The 16,481-nt window shown below is 50.4% G+C and overlaps 1 protein-coding gene across 2 annotated transcripts; it reads right to left on the reverse strand.

Moving 5' to 3' along the window:
- Positions 1-631: 631 nt before the first annotated feature.
- GIPC1 (GIPC PDZ domain containing family member 1) lies at positions 632-14,341 on the reverse strand. Of its 2 annotated transcripts, none has more exons than XM_066272415.1 (9): positions 14,100-14,341; positions 10,627-10,680; positions 6,697-6,783; positions 3,909-4,228; positions 3,051-3,236; positions 2,799-2,979; positions 1,936-2,048; positions 1,561-1,642; positions 632-1,429 (listed from the first exon to the last, which is right to left on the reverse strand). In XM_066272415.1, the coding sequence occupies exons 4-9, from the start codon at positions 4,194-4,196 to the stop codon at positions 1,278-1,280; spliced, it is 1,002 nt and encodes a 333-aa protein (XP_066128512.1). In that variant the 5' UTR covers positions 4,197-4,228; positions 6,697-6,783; positions 10,627-10,680; positions 14,100-14,341; the 3' UTR covers positions 632-1,277. The 2 variants fall into 2 exon arrangements, with proteins under 2 accessions (XP_066128512.1, XP_066128502.1); XM_066272405.1 differs by lacking the exon at positions 14,100-14,341 and adding an exon at positions 12,872-12,997.
- Positions 14,342-16,481: the final 2,140 nt, after the last annotated feature.

Genomic DNA, 16,481 nt, shown 5'->3' on the forward strand with positions numbered 1-16,481 from the left:
AATCCTGGCTCTTCCCTCCAAGTCTGGCCATGGTCCCAACCACCAACCCCTCCCTTCCCTAATCCCCCTCCAATCCTCAAGTATGAAGTGGGTTGTCAAAACAAGCAGGCTGGGTTTTATGTCCAGTACACAATACGGCCCGCCATGGACACCCACAAACCTTGCGTGTCCTAACAGGTGGTATGTAGTGGCGTCATGACCGTTTCTCCAGCTTCACAGGCTGGCTCCTACCCATAGCTCTTGCCCCAGCAGCCCCAAGACTCCATTTAAGCCCCTGCCCCCATCGTTCTTTTTCCAAATCAGGCCCCCCACCAGCCCTGGTGCTCCCCACAACCCTGGGCTGTATTGCAACAGCTTTATGCCCACTATTAACATCAGGCAGGGTGGCAGGAGGCCATGTTCAAAAGGGAGCAAGACTTGAACCTTCAGTAGGCCAAAAAGCTCAGGCCTTGCCTGGAAGCCTGGTGGCCCACAGCCAGGAGCCTCATCAGGCAGAACGGGTGGGAGGGCGTGTGCGGCCAGGCCAGCTCCTAATTCAATTTGGAGCCCAAGAAGGATGGATTTCAGCTGCCACATTCTTTCCTAGCCTAGGCCCACCCCACATTCCCCCACCCCAAGGCCACCAGACAGGTCCAACAGCAGAGCCTTTATGTTCCAGACAGTAAATTCAGATACAAAAGCCCACTGCCATCGCCCCTCATGCCCTCTCCATCTGGGCCTGGGCTGAGGGGAACACAGGAATGGAGTGGGAGGTTGGGGGTTCACAGCAGACTCGTGTTTCAAAGGTGGAGGTAGGGAGCTCCACTGCAAGGGGGTGGCAGGAGGAGGAAATTATTGCATTTGCTAAGGGGGATACCCCTCTTTTGGATTCCTTGTGTTTGAAAACCAGGGAGGTCAGGACCCCCAAACAGAATCCAAGGCCCCAGGGAGATGGAGGGACCAGTTTGGCAGCTGATGTGGAAAGTGTTGGGGGTGGGGACTGGCTGCCCATTCTGGATGGTCCCTCCCAGAGCCGGACCTGGCTGAGGTAGGTGGGGAACAGGTGTGTGTGTGGGGGGGGGGGGGGCGCTGGGGACCCCAGCCAGGCTGGGAACCAAGGAGGGGGTGGTACCAATTGGAGTAGGACAGGGGCTCTGCCCCACCTCTGCGTCATGTCATCCTGGGACTGCTGGGCCAGGGCCAGTCCAAGCCAGATGCTGGAGTCTTGGCCCTGGTGTCCCTACCCCAGAGGCTCCCGCCAGTCTGGGCTTAGGTCATTGCAAAGTCCAGTGGGAGGGCTAGTAACGGCCAACCTTGGCGTCTCCAATGGCACCCCAGACGTCAAAAACAAACTCATCAGGGAAGGCAAAGTCACCAAGCCGCTCATCCAGGGCCTCAGCCAGCTCGTCTGGGTTCCTCTTGTCCTTCCCAAGTTCCACCATGGTGGCCGCTGGGGTGTGGGAGGAGCAGAATGGAGGCACAGACAAGGAGAGGTGCTCAGGGGAGATTCAGTCCACAGTACCCGGAAGCCTCCCCCCCCAGACTCCCACCCCTACTCAGATTCAAGTGCCAAACACTCACCCAACTCTGTGTCCCTGATGCCCATGTAACTCTCCAGGAGGTCATCTACTTTCTCAATTGCCTTCTCCTCAAAGGCTGAGGGCTAGAGGTAGGGTGGGAAGAGGGACAGCAGCATCATAATAATGTGAATATATAACTGTGATTGTATTTACTAAGTGCCAGGTCTCTTTTTGCCACTTTACGTATATTGATCCACAGTTCATTCTCCTGACAATCCTGACATAATCAGTGTTATTAGCCCCCCCCATTTTATAGACAAGGAAACTAATAAGACCCACTTATCCAAGAAAGGTCCTAGAGCTTGGAGGAGGCAGAGGTGATGCTGCTACGTGAGTGTGCAGGGAAGAGGGGCTGGAGCTTAGCTGGAACACTCACCACATCCTCTACGGTGGCAGGGCCCCTGGAGCGGAGCCGCAGAGTCCCTCGGCCAGTGCCCAGCTGGGGGCCAGAGCCCGGCTGGCCACCCCTTGAACGCATGCTGATCATGTCTGCAGAGGCAGGGGAAGTGTAAGGGTGGGGGAAGTCCAATTCCAGTATGTCCTGGACAGGAACCTAGACATCCTGGCCTTAGGCACCCCTTTCTACCTTCTCCAAACTCCTGCAGGCTCTGGGGGCAGCTGGGGGCTGAGGTAATCCCAGGAAGGCAGGACTCCTGACTCAAGCTTGGCACGGATGGGGGAGGGGCAGCCAGGGGCTGGGAATGGAAAAGGCTGAAGAGGAGACTGAAGGGAGCCACTTCTGTTCCCAGGCCTGAGGGACAGGAAGGGGGTGGGGCCTTGATCTCTAGCTGCTCTCCCCAGGGCCAAGGGGGTATTGCTGCTGAGCCTTAGACCAGCCCTATCTGCCTGGGGAAGCGTTTCAAAGTCTCCCACCCCCATCCTAGGGGCCTGGAGCCCATTCCTTAAAGTTAGTGAAGCCAGACTGAAAAGTGGGGGGGCTGACACAGGGCAGCCAAGCCTGGCTTATTGGAGCAGGGAAGGCTGGCCAGGGTTGGGGGCACTTGGCTGGGCTAATGGCTCCTGGAAGCTGGGTGTGGGGGAAACTTCCTCCTTGCCTCCACTCTCCACCCAGACTGGGCAGAGAGCTAACACCCCCTCTCCAACACAGGGCGGAGCTGTCCCACTTTCTAATTCAGCCAGCTGGGCTTAGGCGCCACCTTTTGGTAGCTTGTGGTACATCAGCCTGGACAAAAGTGAACGGGGAGTAGTATACTTATGGTTCACGTGGCAGCCCCTCACCAAAGGCCTTGCGGGGCTCCGTGAGCTTCAAAGTGAAGGTGCGGCCTCGGGGCAGCTCCTTGAGCAGCCGGGCCACCTCGTAGTGCCGACAGCCCAGCAGGCTCTGCCCGTTGATGGCCTCAATCATGTCACCCACGCTAATTAGTTGGATGTGGTCCATGATGCTACCCTCCTTGATGCGCTGCAGAGATAGGAGCTGTCAGCCCCATGGCTCCACCCCTGGGCCCTACAGCCTGCCCTAACCTCAGGCACCTTGATGAAGGCGTAACCAGCCCCATTGTCTGTGATGGTGAGCCCCAGCGCCTCTTCGGACTTGAACACCTCCACCTCCTTACGCTGCCCCTTGACATGGGCAAAGATGAAGTCCTCCAGCCCAATCTGGCCCCCCAGAAGCTTGTCCATGTCCACTTTGTGGGTGTTGAGGGTGCAGAACATCACCTGCAGAAGTAGCAGACACTCACTCTCACCTTCCTCCCTTTGTCCTTTGCAACCCCAACCTGGGGGAGACAGGTGGAGAGTCCAGAAAGGCCCCGGAGTCCCCACCCCTGGGAATGAGGGAAGGGCCCGCACTGGGATATCAGCTCTGCTAGAGCTGGACTTTCTGTCCTAGCAAAACCTCCTTGCTGGTTCCAGGGTAGAGCCTGGCCCATTCTTGGTGCTTAGTCAATGCTTATGGAATGAATAAAGGGGAGACACCCACCTAGCCTACTGAGACCCCTGTAGCTACTTCTTGCTCAATCCCACTATTGCCCTCCTGGCCTGTTTTCTCTGTGACCAAAGTTCTTGGGGTCAGACCTCCCTGTACATCATGGAGAAGTGAATCTTATATCCGGCCTCCAGCACCCACAATCCACCCAGGTGCAAGCCTCTCAATGCATGAGGAGACTGCACCACCCAGTCCTGGACATCAGTTCCCATAATCCACTGGGGCACTGGTTTCTTAATACCTGATGGAAACTCAGCAGCCAGCCCTGGCCTCCAGTCCCCCATAATTCAGTGTGGTGCAGGTCTCATCATCTACTGCTTTGGCACCTGAGCCCAGCACAGGTCCAGAATGCAAGTCCAAGTCTCTAATCCACCATCAGGACCCGGGGGCTCCCAGGCAAGTACCTCAGCAGCTGGCAGCTGAAAGGCCTCAGCGATCTTGCCATACAGCTCCTTGACGTTGGTAAAGCCCTCGATGCGACCAGTAGGACTGCCGTGGGCCAGCTGGGTGTGGAACACGAGGCGAGGCCGCAGGGCCGGAGGAGGGGGAGGCAAGCCCATTTGGGGGCCTCCTGCCCCACCTCCACCCAGGGGCCCCGACTCCCCCACGCCCAGCCCCCCACGACCTGGCTCAGCTTCTTCATTTTCCACCAGAGGTGGTGCCTTTTTCCGCCGCCCCAGTCCCAGAGGCATGAGCAGCAGGAAGAGGGGCACACCCAGGAGATCTGCAGAGAGAAAGTAGGCTTAGGGTAGGCAGGGGCCCCGAGCCATCAGCACCCTGTCAGCCCAATGACATTGGGCTCCATGCAAATCCTCATCCAAGCACTTTTACACTCATATATCATATTAGCAGCTAATATCTGTTACAACCCCATGCTAATTGCTCCATGACCTTACTTATTAATCTTTATGCTACATTGTGATACAGGGGTCATACAATATTACAATTATACCCATTTTATGGATGAGACAGTGGAGGCTCAGAGTGGTTAAATTTCTCTTTATTTTTCTATCAGTTGCAGTCATTGGTGCTGTGCAAAACATTTCTGATTCTCCTTTCAAAGCACGTAGGAAGATGGTACTCACTGATCTCCCATTATGACTGGGCAGACATGTCAGTACTTCTGGCCAATGAATTTTAAGAGGAAGTAACACATGACATTTCTGAACTGAGGCATTTAATTACTAGAGCGAGAGCCTCCAGAGGTCTGTTTCTCCCTGGCAGAGTGACCAGCCACAATTGATATGGTGGCGGTGGTTCCATCAGGCCAGGCCCTTAGTAACTACAGTGAATGGAACTTCCCAGCAAACTACAATGGACATGGAGCAGAAATAAAAATTAAACCTTTGCTGAATTCAGCCACTAAGCTGTTTGTTACTGAGGCACAACCTGTCCTGCCCGATATACTATTTTTCTTTCCTCTCTCCCCTCACTCTGTTTCTTTCTCTTCTTTCTTCCTCTCTCTCTCTCTCTCCCTTCAAATATTGTTTGGACATTTACAACATTCCATACACCATTTTAGATACTGACTTCAATAAGCAAGGTCCCTGAATAGGGCCACCATGTGCAGTTACACAGGTTATTCACTGTGCAAAAGCAAAGGCCCCTGGTGTGGTGATGTGCATGCTGGGAAGAAGGGCTGCCTTTTTCTAAATCACTCCTAGGTGGAAACTGGCTAGATGGGGCCCTATCTGTGCTGTCCAGAAGCATGCAGTTCAGAGAAGGAAGTGTAAATATCTAATATAACTTCTAACAGTCCCATGAAGACAATAAGACAAGTTCTATAGACAAGATCAGGGAGGGCCTCTGAGCAGGTGAAGCTGAACCTGAGACTTGACTGATGGGAAGAAGCATTCACACAAGAATGCGAGGCAAGAACATTCTAGGCAGAGGTAATAGCCAGTACTAAGTCCCTGAGGTGCTTGTCATGTTTAAGGAATAGAAAGGACACCTGACCAGGCAGTGGCGCAGTGGATAGAGCGTCGGACTGGGATGTTGAGAACCCAGGTTCGAGACCCCGAGGTCGCCAACTTGAGTGCGGGCTCATCTGGTTTGAGCAAAAGCTCACCAGCTTGGACCTAAGGTCGCTGGCTTGAACAAAGGGTTACTCGGTCTGCTGAAGGCCTGTGGTCAAGGCACATATGAGAAAGCAATCAATGAACAACTACGATATCGCAACGAGAAACTAATGATTGATGCTTCTCATCTCTCTCCGTTCCTGTCTGTCTGTCCCTATCTATCCCCCTCCCTGACTCTCTCCCTGTCTCTGTAAAAAAAAAAAAGCCTGACCTGGCAGTGGTGCAGTGGATAGAGTGTCGGACTGGGATGTCAAGGACCCAAGTTCGAGACCAGCTTGAGCACGGGCTCATCTGGTTTGAGTAAAAGCTCACCAGCTTCAACCCAAAGTCGCTGGCTCGAGCAAGGTGTTAGTCTGCTGAAGGCCCGCGGTCAAGGTACATATGAGAAAGCAATCAATGAACAACTAAGATGTCGCAATGCACAACGAAAAAAAAAAAAGGAATAGAAAGGAGGCCTGTGTAGTTCGAACAGAGTGAGTGAGGGGGACAGCAGGAGGAAGTGAGGGTAGGGAGGTGACAGGCAGATATAGCAGGGCCTTGTGGGCTGCAGGGAGGACTTGGGCTTTTGCTCTGATAGAAGTAACAGCCATGGAGGGTCTAAGCAGACTCACAGCCTCAGGCTCACAGATCAGCTAGACACCAGTGCGGATGGAGTGGAGAAAGCATTGGGAAGGTGTGAGAGAAGGTAAAAGAGGTGACATTACCTGAATGTTCAGGACCTTATAGACTGGGAGAGTTCTGATTTCATTTTTTAGACCCATGTCCAAAGTCATAAAGGCTGGCTGCATCCTAGGGTCCAACTCCCAAGCCCAAGTTCACAACCACAAAGCTGTCCCCTAAAGGGCTCAATCTTACTGGGCCTCAGATGCTTGGCCTACAGGTAGGAATACAGTATTCTATCCTTGGCCAGGTTGTGGTGAGGATCAAATTATACCAAATTATCTTTTTCTGTGCAAAAGGCTTCTTGTTCCCTCCCTATTCCAGGAGCTGTCCTGGATTCAGTTGAGCTCAGTGGGCTGCACCTATCCTCATGCATCCATTCATTTGTTCAATCATTCATCTGTTCTCCAACAATTCATCTAGTATCATTTGGTCCAGCCCCATCATTACTCACCTAGACTAGTGCAATTGCCTTCTCTGGATCTTCCAGCTTCCACTCTTGTCCCCCCAGTTTCTTGTAAACACAGCAGCCAGAGTGATCCTATAAAATATAAGCCACACCACATCTGTTCTCTGCTCTGAATCCCCCCAGGGCTCCTAACTTATTTGGAATAAAAGCCAACATTCTTCCCTTGGCCTATGGGCCCCCAAAGATCTGCCTCCTATTACTTCTGTGCCTTCCCACTCTCCCCTTGCTCACTCCCTCCAGTCACACAGTCTTGTCCCAACACATTAGGCATAGTCCCGTCTCAGGGCCTTTGCACTGGCTGTGCTCCCTGGTAGCCACACAACTCACTCTCTTACCTCTTTTAGGTGGAAAATATATTACATTCATTTATCTTGTTCACTGTCTGTTTTCTGAAAGGGCAGAGTATTCTGTCCAATTCATCCCTATATTCTCAGTTCAGAGAACAGTGCCTGGCATACAGCAGGCGCTCAATAAATATTTGTTTAATGACTTACCCTAATATTCACCAGCCCACCAGAGTCTGGGCCCAGCTCTGGGGCAACAATGGGGCACAGGCTGTAGTCTCTGCCCTTGAGAGGGTCTTATCTCCCCACCAAAAATATAGTGTGTTTGGCCCTGGCCGGTTGGCTCAGTGGTAGAGCGTCGGCCTGGCATGCAGAAGTCCCTGGGTTCGATTCCCGGCCAGGGCACACAGGAGAAGCGCCCATCTACTTCTCCACCCCTCCCCTTCTCCTTCCTCTCTGTCTCTCTCTTCCCCTCCCGCAGCGAGGCTCCATTGGAGCAAAGATGGCCCAGGTGCTGGGGATGGCTCCTTGGCCTCTGCCCCAGGCACTAGAGTGGCTCTGGTTGCAACAGAGCGACGCCCCAGAGGGGCAGAGCATCGCCCCCTGGTGGGCGTGCCGGGTGGATCCTGGTCGGACGCATGCGGGAGTCTGTCTGACTGTCTCTCCTCGTTTCCAGCTTCAGAAAAATACAAAAAAAAAAAAAAAAACAGTGTGTTTGGCCTGACCAGGCGGTGGTGCAGTGGATGGAGCGTTGGACTGGGATGCGGAAGGACCCAGGTTTGAGACCCCAAGGTTTGAGCGCGGGCTCATCTGGCTTGAGCAAAAAAAAAAAAAAAAAAAAAAAAAAGCTCACCAACTTGGACCCAAGGTCGCTGGCTCGAGCAAGGGGTTACTCGGTCTGCTGAAGGCCCACAGTCAGGGCACATATGAGAAAGCAATCAATGAACAACTAAGGAGTCCCAATGAAGAACTGATGATTGATGCTTCTCATCTCTCTCCGTTCCTATCTGTCCCTATCTATCCCTCTCTCTCTGTAAAAAATAATTAAAAAAAAAATACAGTGTGTTTGTAAAGTCATGGTGCACTTTTGACAGGTCACAGGAAAGCAACAAAAGATGACAGAAATGTGAAATCTGCACCAAATAAAAGGAGAACTCTCCCAGTTTCATACTATTCAGTGCAGTTTGATGTGGGCTCACGCAGATTTTTTAGGGCTCCTTAGGTAGCTATCCCGTATAGCCTCTACAGACTCATCACTGACTGATGGCCTACCAGAACGGGGTTTCTCTACCAAACTGCCGGTTTCCTTCAACTGCTTATCCCACCGAGTAATGTTATTCTTATGTGGTGACGCTTCGTTATAAACGCGCCGATATTCACATTGCACTTTGGTCACGGATTCAAATTTAGTGAGCCACAGAACACACTGAACTTTCCTCTGTACCATCCATATCTCGACTGACCGTGGGCTGCTCCGCTGTATACACGTTGTTACATCATCATCTGCGCATGTGCACATGCTGCCACATCATCCTACAGAAACTGGGAGGGTTTTCCTTTTATTTGGTGCAGATTTCACATTTCTATCGTCTTTTGTTGCTTTCCTGTGACCAGTCAAAAGTGCACCATGACTTTATGGACACTGTATAAGCCCTACCTTGTTGTCCCCTATCTATTGCTTCTCAGCATAGAGTTGGGCACAGAGCAGACACTTCATCTAGCTATGGAAATAGGTACTATATCTCTACCTTTCATTGTGGTTATCTTTTTACTCCCCTTAATCAATGATGCTGAATAGCTTTAAAAGATTTTTTTGGCCCTGACCAGTTGGCTCAATGGATAGAACAGCAGCCTGGCATGCAGATGTCTCAGGTTCAATCCCCAGTCAGGGCACACATAAGAAACGACCTTCTGCCTGACCGGGCGGTGGCGCAGTGGATAGAGCGTCGGACTGGGATGTGGAAGACCCAAGTTCGAGACCCCGAAGTCGTCAGCTTGAGCGTGGGCTCATCTGGTTTGAGCAAAAGCTCACCAGCTTGAGCCCAAGGTCGCTGGCTCCAGCAAGGGGTTACTCAGTCTGCTGAAGGCCCACGGTCAAGGCACGTAAGAGAAAGCAATCAATGAACAATTAAGGTGTTGCAATGCGCAACGAAAAACTAATGATTGATGCTTCTCATCTCTCCATTCCTGTCTGTCTGTCCCTGTTTATCCCGCTCTCTGACTCTCTCTCTGTCTCTGTAAAAAAAAAAAAAAAAAAAAAAGAAACGACCATCTGCCTGACCTGTGGTGGCACAATGGATAAAGTTTTGACCTGAAACGCTGAGGTCGCCAGTTTGAAACCCTGGGCTTGCCTGGTCAAGGCACATATGGAAGTTGATTTCCTGCTCCTCCCCCACTTCTCTCTTTCCTCTCTAAAATGAATAAATAAAATCTTAAAAAAACAAAACAAAAAAGAAACGACTATCTGCTTCTCTTCCCCTCCCTTTCTCTCTCTCTTCCCCTCTCAATTGGTTCGAGAGTCAGCCCTGGACACTGAGGATAGCTCAGCTGGTCCAAGCATCAGCCTCAGATGCTGAGAATAGCTCAGCTGGTTTGAGCATAGGCCCAAGACAGGGGTTGCTGGGTGGACCCCAGTTGGGGTGCTAGTGGGAGTCTGTCTCTATTTCCCCTCCTCTCACCTAAAATATATATTTTTAATTTATTGATTTAAGAGAGAGAGAGAGAGAGACAAACAGGAATATCAATATGTTCCTGTATGTGCCCTGACCCAGGATCAAATCAACAACCTCTGCACGTCAAAATGACCCTCTAACTAACCAAGGTGCACAGCCAGGGCTATGCTGAATATCTTTTTTTTTTTCTGAATACCTTTTAATACATTTATTTTCCAAATGGATTTGCCCTTTTGTGACTTGCCTGTTTATATCGTCGCCCATTTAAGAAAACTGCACAGCTTGTCTTTTTTCTTATTTTCTTTATATATTCTGGATACTAACACTATATATTCTGAATACTAGTCTTTTATTAGTTACTTCCACTAATAGTAGCCATCACTGGATTTAGCATACAGCAGGAACTGAGTATTTTACAAAAAATAAATTTTGAATGAATAAATCAGTACTGCCTCCTCAAGTTACTTCATTAGTTAATGATAAAAAAACACAAAAACCCCACATCACCTCCCCTGATTTCCCTCCTCCACCATACACTGGGAGGCAGGATACTAAGAACATGAGTCTGAAGTCTGGCTTCTCTACTTAATAGCTGTGTGGCCTTGGGAAAGTGTCTAAAGTTCTTTTGAAATCTAAGGAAATCATACATATGCCTGGAACAGTTCCTGGCACACAATATAAGGGTTCCATAAATGTTGGTGATTATTAATATTTCCATCAATAAATATGGGAAGATTCAAACTCCCTCTTTACCGCAGGACCCCCATACTCTATTCACCAATTCCCACCCTCCTTATTCCCTCTGCCTATACTCACTACCCTGGTTCAAGCTGGCTGCCAAGTCCTGACTCGTGAAGGAGGAATAATAATGGTAAAGAAAAGTGGGTGATTAATGAATTTGATTTCCAGGCTGGAAAAGGCAGGGTAGCCAGGGTTCAAATCCCACCCTTACCACTTACCAGCTGAGTGGCCCTAGGTAAGTCACTTCACTTAATGGGGCTCAATTTCCTCATCTGAAAAACAAACAGAATTCTTGTCTCTCCCAGTGCCTGTGAGGATTCAAAGAGATTATGCATGTAATCTGTTTAGCACTTCACCTGACATTCAATTTAAGGAAGCTGTTATTATTATTGTTATTATTATATCACCTCCTCTCCTGCCCTGTCCTGCCCAGGAATATCCCTGTCCTTTCTGCCAGCCAGGGCCTATTCCAGGCCACCTCCTCCAGGCAGCCTTCCCAGTTTTCCCAGCCTCTTAGAACCACGCTGGGGTCCAGATGGCTCAGGACTATGAACTTAATTACATGTTGCCCTGGCAGAACTCTTTTGTCTTCCAGTCTTAGGCTGTCATTTAACTCTATGTCTCTATTTTAAAATGTAAACCAGACTGTGTTACTCTGCCTCAAATCTTACAAGGGTTTCCAATCTTACAGAGAAAAAGCTCCAAACTCCGTAATGTGACCCCTTAACTCGCAGAATCGCCTCTTGGGCTATATATCTCCTGCCCCAGCCACCCTATTCCCAGCTTGGTACAGCTTCAGAGCCTTTGCCCTGGCTGTGCCCACTGCATGATCTATGCAGGCCTGGCTTCTTTTTGTCATTCAGGCCTCAGCTCCAAAGTCACCTCCTCTGAGTGTCCCCCTTGCCCAGTATTTCTACCATGCCACCCCCTATTTTATTCATAACACTTATCATCAGTAGGTACTTCTTTATTTACACGTTAGCTTGTTTGTTGCCTGTTTCCCCTGCCAGAATGATAGCTCCCCAAGAGCAACGATTTTTGTTTTGTTCACTATTGAGTCCTCTGTGCCCAGAATAGTGCCTGGCACAAAGTAGGTGCTTAATAAATATTTGTAGAATGAATGAATGTATCTTATGTATCATTCTGAGTGCTCTCTGAGGCCCCGGATCATCAGAACATGTGGAGTTGCAAACTGCCATGCTCTCTTCTTGTTCTCAAACTTGAACACAGGGCCGGAGAAAAGCAGTTTCAGCCTTGGCACTGAGTGGGTTAGCTGGAATTCCAGCATCCCCACCCTCTCTTCCCTGTGAGGGGCCTGAAACTTAGCAACCCCACAACCACACAGAACTGGGGGGGCAGGAAGCAGAAACTGAGGAATGGGGTTCCTGGGAGCTCGCCTAAGCTCAGGGAGGGAGGACACCACACCCAGGTTCCCCTTTCCAGCATGGTATTGCTTTGGAGGGGAGGGCGGGAAGACTCTGATTCAGTCCTGTAAAACCAGCTCCTGGGAGAACACCTACTTCTCTGGCATGGGCCCAGGTTCCCCAGGGAGGCCCCTTGACTATCTCCCCTGAAGGACGCAGGTACTCGGGTCTGGCCTTCCAGCTCAGGGAAGAAGGGACATGGGGGCAGCTTATTGCTTCTGTGGCTGGTGTCTGGTGACCTCTGGGTTGGAGAGGGAGAGGGGGAGGGGGGAGCAAAGACCAGCAGGTGTGGCCCAGGTAGTATGTATAGTGTTTGTGTATGGGGGGGCGTGGCTAGCAGCAGGCGGAGGAGCTGCTCAGGAACATCTGAGCCACTGGACATGTAGTCTGGTGGCTGAGACTCCAGCTCTGGCCTCTAAAGTATGGGTTTGGGTCCTAGATTTGCCATTTACTAGCTGTATGACCCTGGGCAAGTCATTCCACCTCTCTGGGTCTCCTGCTTCACTCCTAAAAGAAGTAACAGTATCTTTCATGAGGTGTTTAAATTCAATCATCTGCATGATAAATATCTGACACGGAAGTGCTCAATCAATGCTAGTCGAGGTTTGTTTGTTTTGTTTTTTTTTTAGGTTATTTTTTTTTTCACTATTATTATCCGCATCTCGGTCCTTCCCAAGACCCCCTGGGCCCTGGGGAATTGAGACGCGGCCAAAACTGGGGAGGCGCCTGAGTAGGGCTCAGAAATATCGATCCCCCAGCTGTCCCCGCCGGGTCCGGGGCTGTCCAGAGGGGTGCAGGGGGCACAGGTGCAGCTGGAGACCCCATCCCAGCGGTGGGAGGCGTCGGACCCCCGCACCCAGGGGGAAGGGAGGCTTCCAGCTGGGAAGGAGTCTCAGGACCCCCTCGCCCACCCAGCCGCGTCTAAGGGGTAGGCCCTACCCCGTACGATTGGCCGGATCCCCGTGAGTCCGCGACCCTGCGGGTCACGACAGGGTCCCCCGAGCGGAAGCAAGGAGACCCGCCTGCGGGGACCACTCACCTGCGCCGCCAACTCCCTTACGCGCGCGGAGCTCTGCTAGTCACAAACTCCGGCCCCGGCGTCAGCCGCAGTCTTAAAAAGGGGCGGACCCAAAGATCGGGCCTGACCAATCAGGGGTGGCCTTCTAGAGCTCACGGCCAATCAACGCAGCGCCTCAACGGGTTGGGGTGGGTCGACAGAAACATTCCAGAGGGATCCCTCCGCCTTGTTCAGCTCTTCCCGACCCTCCCCGCGCTGCAGCGCAGTGGACCTTCCCGCTCCGCCTAAGCCGCAGCGGATTGTACCACCGCTGAGCAGTGCAGGGGTTGCAGCGTCTGGACCCCGGCCAATTGAGGGGGAAGGAGGAGACAAGCGACCAATGGAAAGCTGGAGGCCTTGGACCACGTGCTGTGAGCTGAATGCGGGGGTACTGGGTGGTAAGGGACGGAGTGGGCTGGTCGTGGGAGTCAGGTGACCTTGGCTGAGGTTTGGGGAGAGGATGTAAACTCTTAATATACTGAAAAGTGGACCCTTTAGGAGGCCTGGGAAAGGGCCGAGGGAGCCCCCAATTCAGTTCTCCGCCTGGCCTGCTCCTGCTCGAGCCCGGCTATCCTCGGAGAGGATAAAAAGAGGCATTCATTCCAGGCTGGCGGGCGGGGGAAAGAGATGAATAGGGAGGGTCCTGAGTGTCCCTGCTTCCTGAAGTGTACAATGGACAAGGGCATTTATTCATTCATTCATTAATTCACTCAACTAATCAAATGTTTAATGTGCCCCTGCTTGGTGCCAGGCTCTGTCCTATCTCTAAAGACACTCCAACGAGAAAGCTGAATGTGCTGTTTCTGGTAAAGGGTACAGTTCGTGCAAAGGCCTGGAGGCCAAACAGAGATAAAGCCCTTTGGGATAGTGCAATATCGTGGGAACTAGCAAAGCAGTGTGAAAGGATGGAATGGGATGGAAGACAGAGAGGTAGCCTGTTCACCTGTTCAGTATAGACCAGCAAATACTGTATCTATAGAGCATATACTAAGTACTAGATTACAAAGGATACCTAGGCAACCCAAGCCGCTGCCCTCAGGGAGCTGACCTTTCAATGATGCAGTCTCTTCAATCTGACTGAAAAACCTGCCACCCCACGCCGTACAGAGCACACATATGTGTATGAAAGGACCAGGTAATCTCACTATCTTCAGGTTTGGCTTGTAACCGGGATTGCTTAGGCGAGGGGAGATCCGAGAAACAAACGTACCTTGCAAAGGCCAGGACGCTCAGTCCCAGGACAGGTGAGAGATTTCCTTGTTCTAGCTCCAAGCCGGCTGCGGGGGAAGCTGGAGCTAGACCAATATTTCGCTGTGTGTTCTGGGAAATGTAGTTCTTGGAGGCCTCTAACTGCTACGACCTTTCTCAAGCCTAATTAAATGACTGGGTCTCTGCAATCCCCAGAGTTAGGTGCTCTGCATCCCAGCCCCGCCAAGCCCACAGGAGTGGCAAAATGGATGAGGAGAGTGGGCCCTGGGCTTAGCTGCTCAGGATTGCCGGGCGGGGCGGGCCCTGCCCCACCCAGTCGGCCAACACCGAGATTGCCATGGCAACAGGTTCAGCTATTGTCCTCTTCTTCCTATTCTGCTGACCTTTGCCACTTCCACTGAGCGATCGGTTACCTCAGCTGGGCCAGTGCCTTCTGTGGGATTGTGCCCACTGCCCTGGTACACCTGGCACCTGAGTTGCCCCCTTACACACCTGGAGAGGGCAGGATAAAGGCCATAGGAACAGTATGTCCTGAGCCAGAATCTCCTGAATCTACCTGTTGACTGTGAAGAAGTGCCCAGGGAGGGGTAAGGGAGTTGTCCAAGGGCACAGAGCAGACCTGGCACCTCCTACTCTCTTTTAGAGCTCAAGAAGCACGCCTGGAGACTGAAGCTGGTGAGGAGCTAAGATATGAATGTTACTTCTGTCCCTTTGGGGAAAAAAACGCTGGAATGCCAACTATATTACATGCACAAAAAAGGTTGAGTTAGAAAATCACCATTTTGCAGCCAGTAGATGAATAAATGATTCAGGCAAGTCTTATCAATGAGGAAGTAGATATTCAATCTCAAAGGAGCAGGCCACAGATTACTTGTTAATTACAATGGGGAAAAGGTGCCAGTAGGGAAACCTGGAAATCACTAACTTAACCAAATGACCAAAGTTAATATCACTAGTGATGGGACGGGTCATGCTCATGTGCCCCCTGCTGTGATGTCTTGAGTCACATACAACATCACCTGCAAAATATTTTGTCCTGCCTAAAGTGTTTAACCTGAATTTAATCTTGAGGAGAAAACTGGACATATCCTGATTGAGGGACATTCTGGAAAGAAAGAGGGGAAGAGAAAAAGGAAAGGAGGGAGAGAGAGCACAAAGAAGGGAAGAAGAGGAAGGAAGGAAGGAAGTAAAAAGAAAACTGACCTGCACTTTTCAAACAGATCTGTGTCCTGAAAGGCAAATCAATCTCTTAAATAAATGAATAGTAGTCTAGGGAACAGTTCTAGATCTAAGGAGGCAAAACTACCAAAATCATTGTATGATCCTTGATTGGATTTTCCACAAAATTTTCAAAAACTAAAATATCTATGAAGGATATTCTTAGAATAATCAGGGATAATTGAATGTTCAGGAAATATTAGATAACAAAAGCATATCTATGTTGAATTTCCTGAAGGTAAGCATTGTGCTTACATATATAAGAGAATGGTCTTAATTTTAGGTGATACATGGTGAATTATTTAGCAGTAAATTGGTGATGGCTGCATCTGTCAAACGATTCAGAAAAATATATGCATACAGTATTTTATATATAGCATCATAATACGGTATACATTAGTGTTAATATATAGGGAGAGAGCCTGACCAGGCGGTGGCGCAGTGGATAGAGCGTCAGACTGGGACTTGGAGGACCCGAGTTCGAGACCCTGAGGTTGCCAGCTTGACGGGCTCATCAGGTTTGAGCAAGGCTCACCAGCTTGAGCCCAAGGTCGCTGGCTCGAGCAAGGGGTCACTCGGTCTGCTGTAGCCCCCTGGTCAAGGCACATATGAGAAATCAATCAGTGGACAACTAAGGAACCACAACAAAGAACTGATGTTTCTCATCTCTCCCTTCCTGTCTGTCCCTATCTGTCCCTCTCTCTGTCTCTGCCACACACACACACACACACAAAAAAAAAAAATATATTTTTTATATATATTTTATATATATATATATTATATATATATATATTGAGAGAAAGAGAGAGAAAACAACTGTGGCAAAATAACACTTGCCTCTGGAACCAGGAAAGTGGTATGTGTATATGGGTATTCATTTTATTATTTTCTTTTTTCTTTTTTTTTTTAAACATTTTTTCTTTTTTCTTTTTTTTTTTTTTTTTTTTTTTTGTATTTTTCTGAAGCTGGAAACGGGGAGAGACAGTCAGACAGACTCCCGCATGCGCCCGACTGGGATCCACCCGGCATGCCCACCAGGGGCAACGCTCTGCCCACCAGGGGGTGATGCTCTGCCCCTCCGGGGCGTCGCTCTGTTGCGACCAGAGCCACTCTAGCACTTGGGGCAGAGGCCAAGGAGCCATCCCCAGCGCCCAGGCCATCTTTG

This window comes from Saccopteryx bilineata, chromosome 1 (genome assembly GCF_036850765.1).
Source record: "Saccopteryx bilineata isolate mSacBil1 chromosome 1, mSacBil1_pri_phased_curated, whole genome shotgun sequence".
Classification (NCBI taxonomy): Eukaryota; Metazoa; Chordata; class Mammalia; order Chiroptera; family Emballonuridae; genus Saccopteryx; species Saccopteryx bilineata.

Coding starts and splice junctions, on each gene's coding strand:
- GIPC1 (XM_066272415.1), bottom strand. CDS start 4,196: ATGCCTCTGGGACTGGGGCGGCGGAAAAAGGCACCACCTCTGGTGGAA. Junction 2,980..3,050: donor CTGGTTACGCCTTCATCAAG/GTGCCTGAGGTT, acceptor CTATCTCTGCAG/CGCATCAAGGAGGGTAGCAT. Junction 1,430..1,560: donor CATCAGGGACACAGAGTTGG/GTGAGTGTTTGG, acceptor CCCACACCCCAG/CGGCCACCATGGTGGAACTT.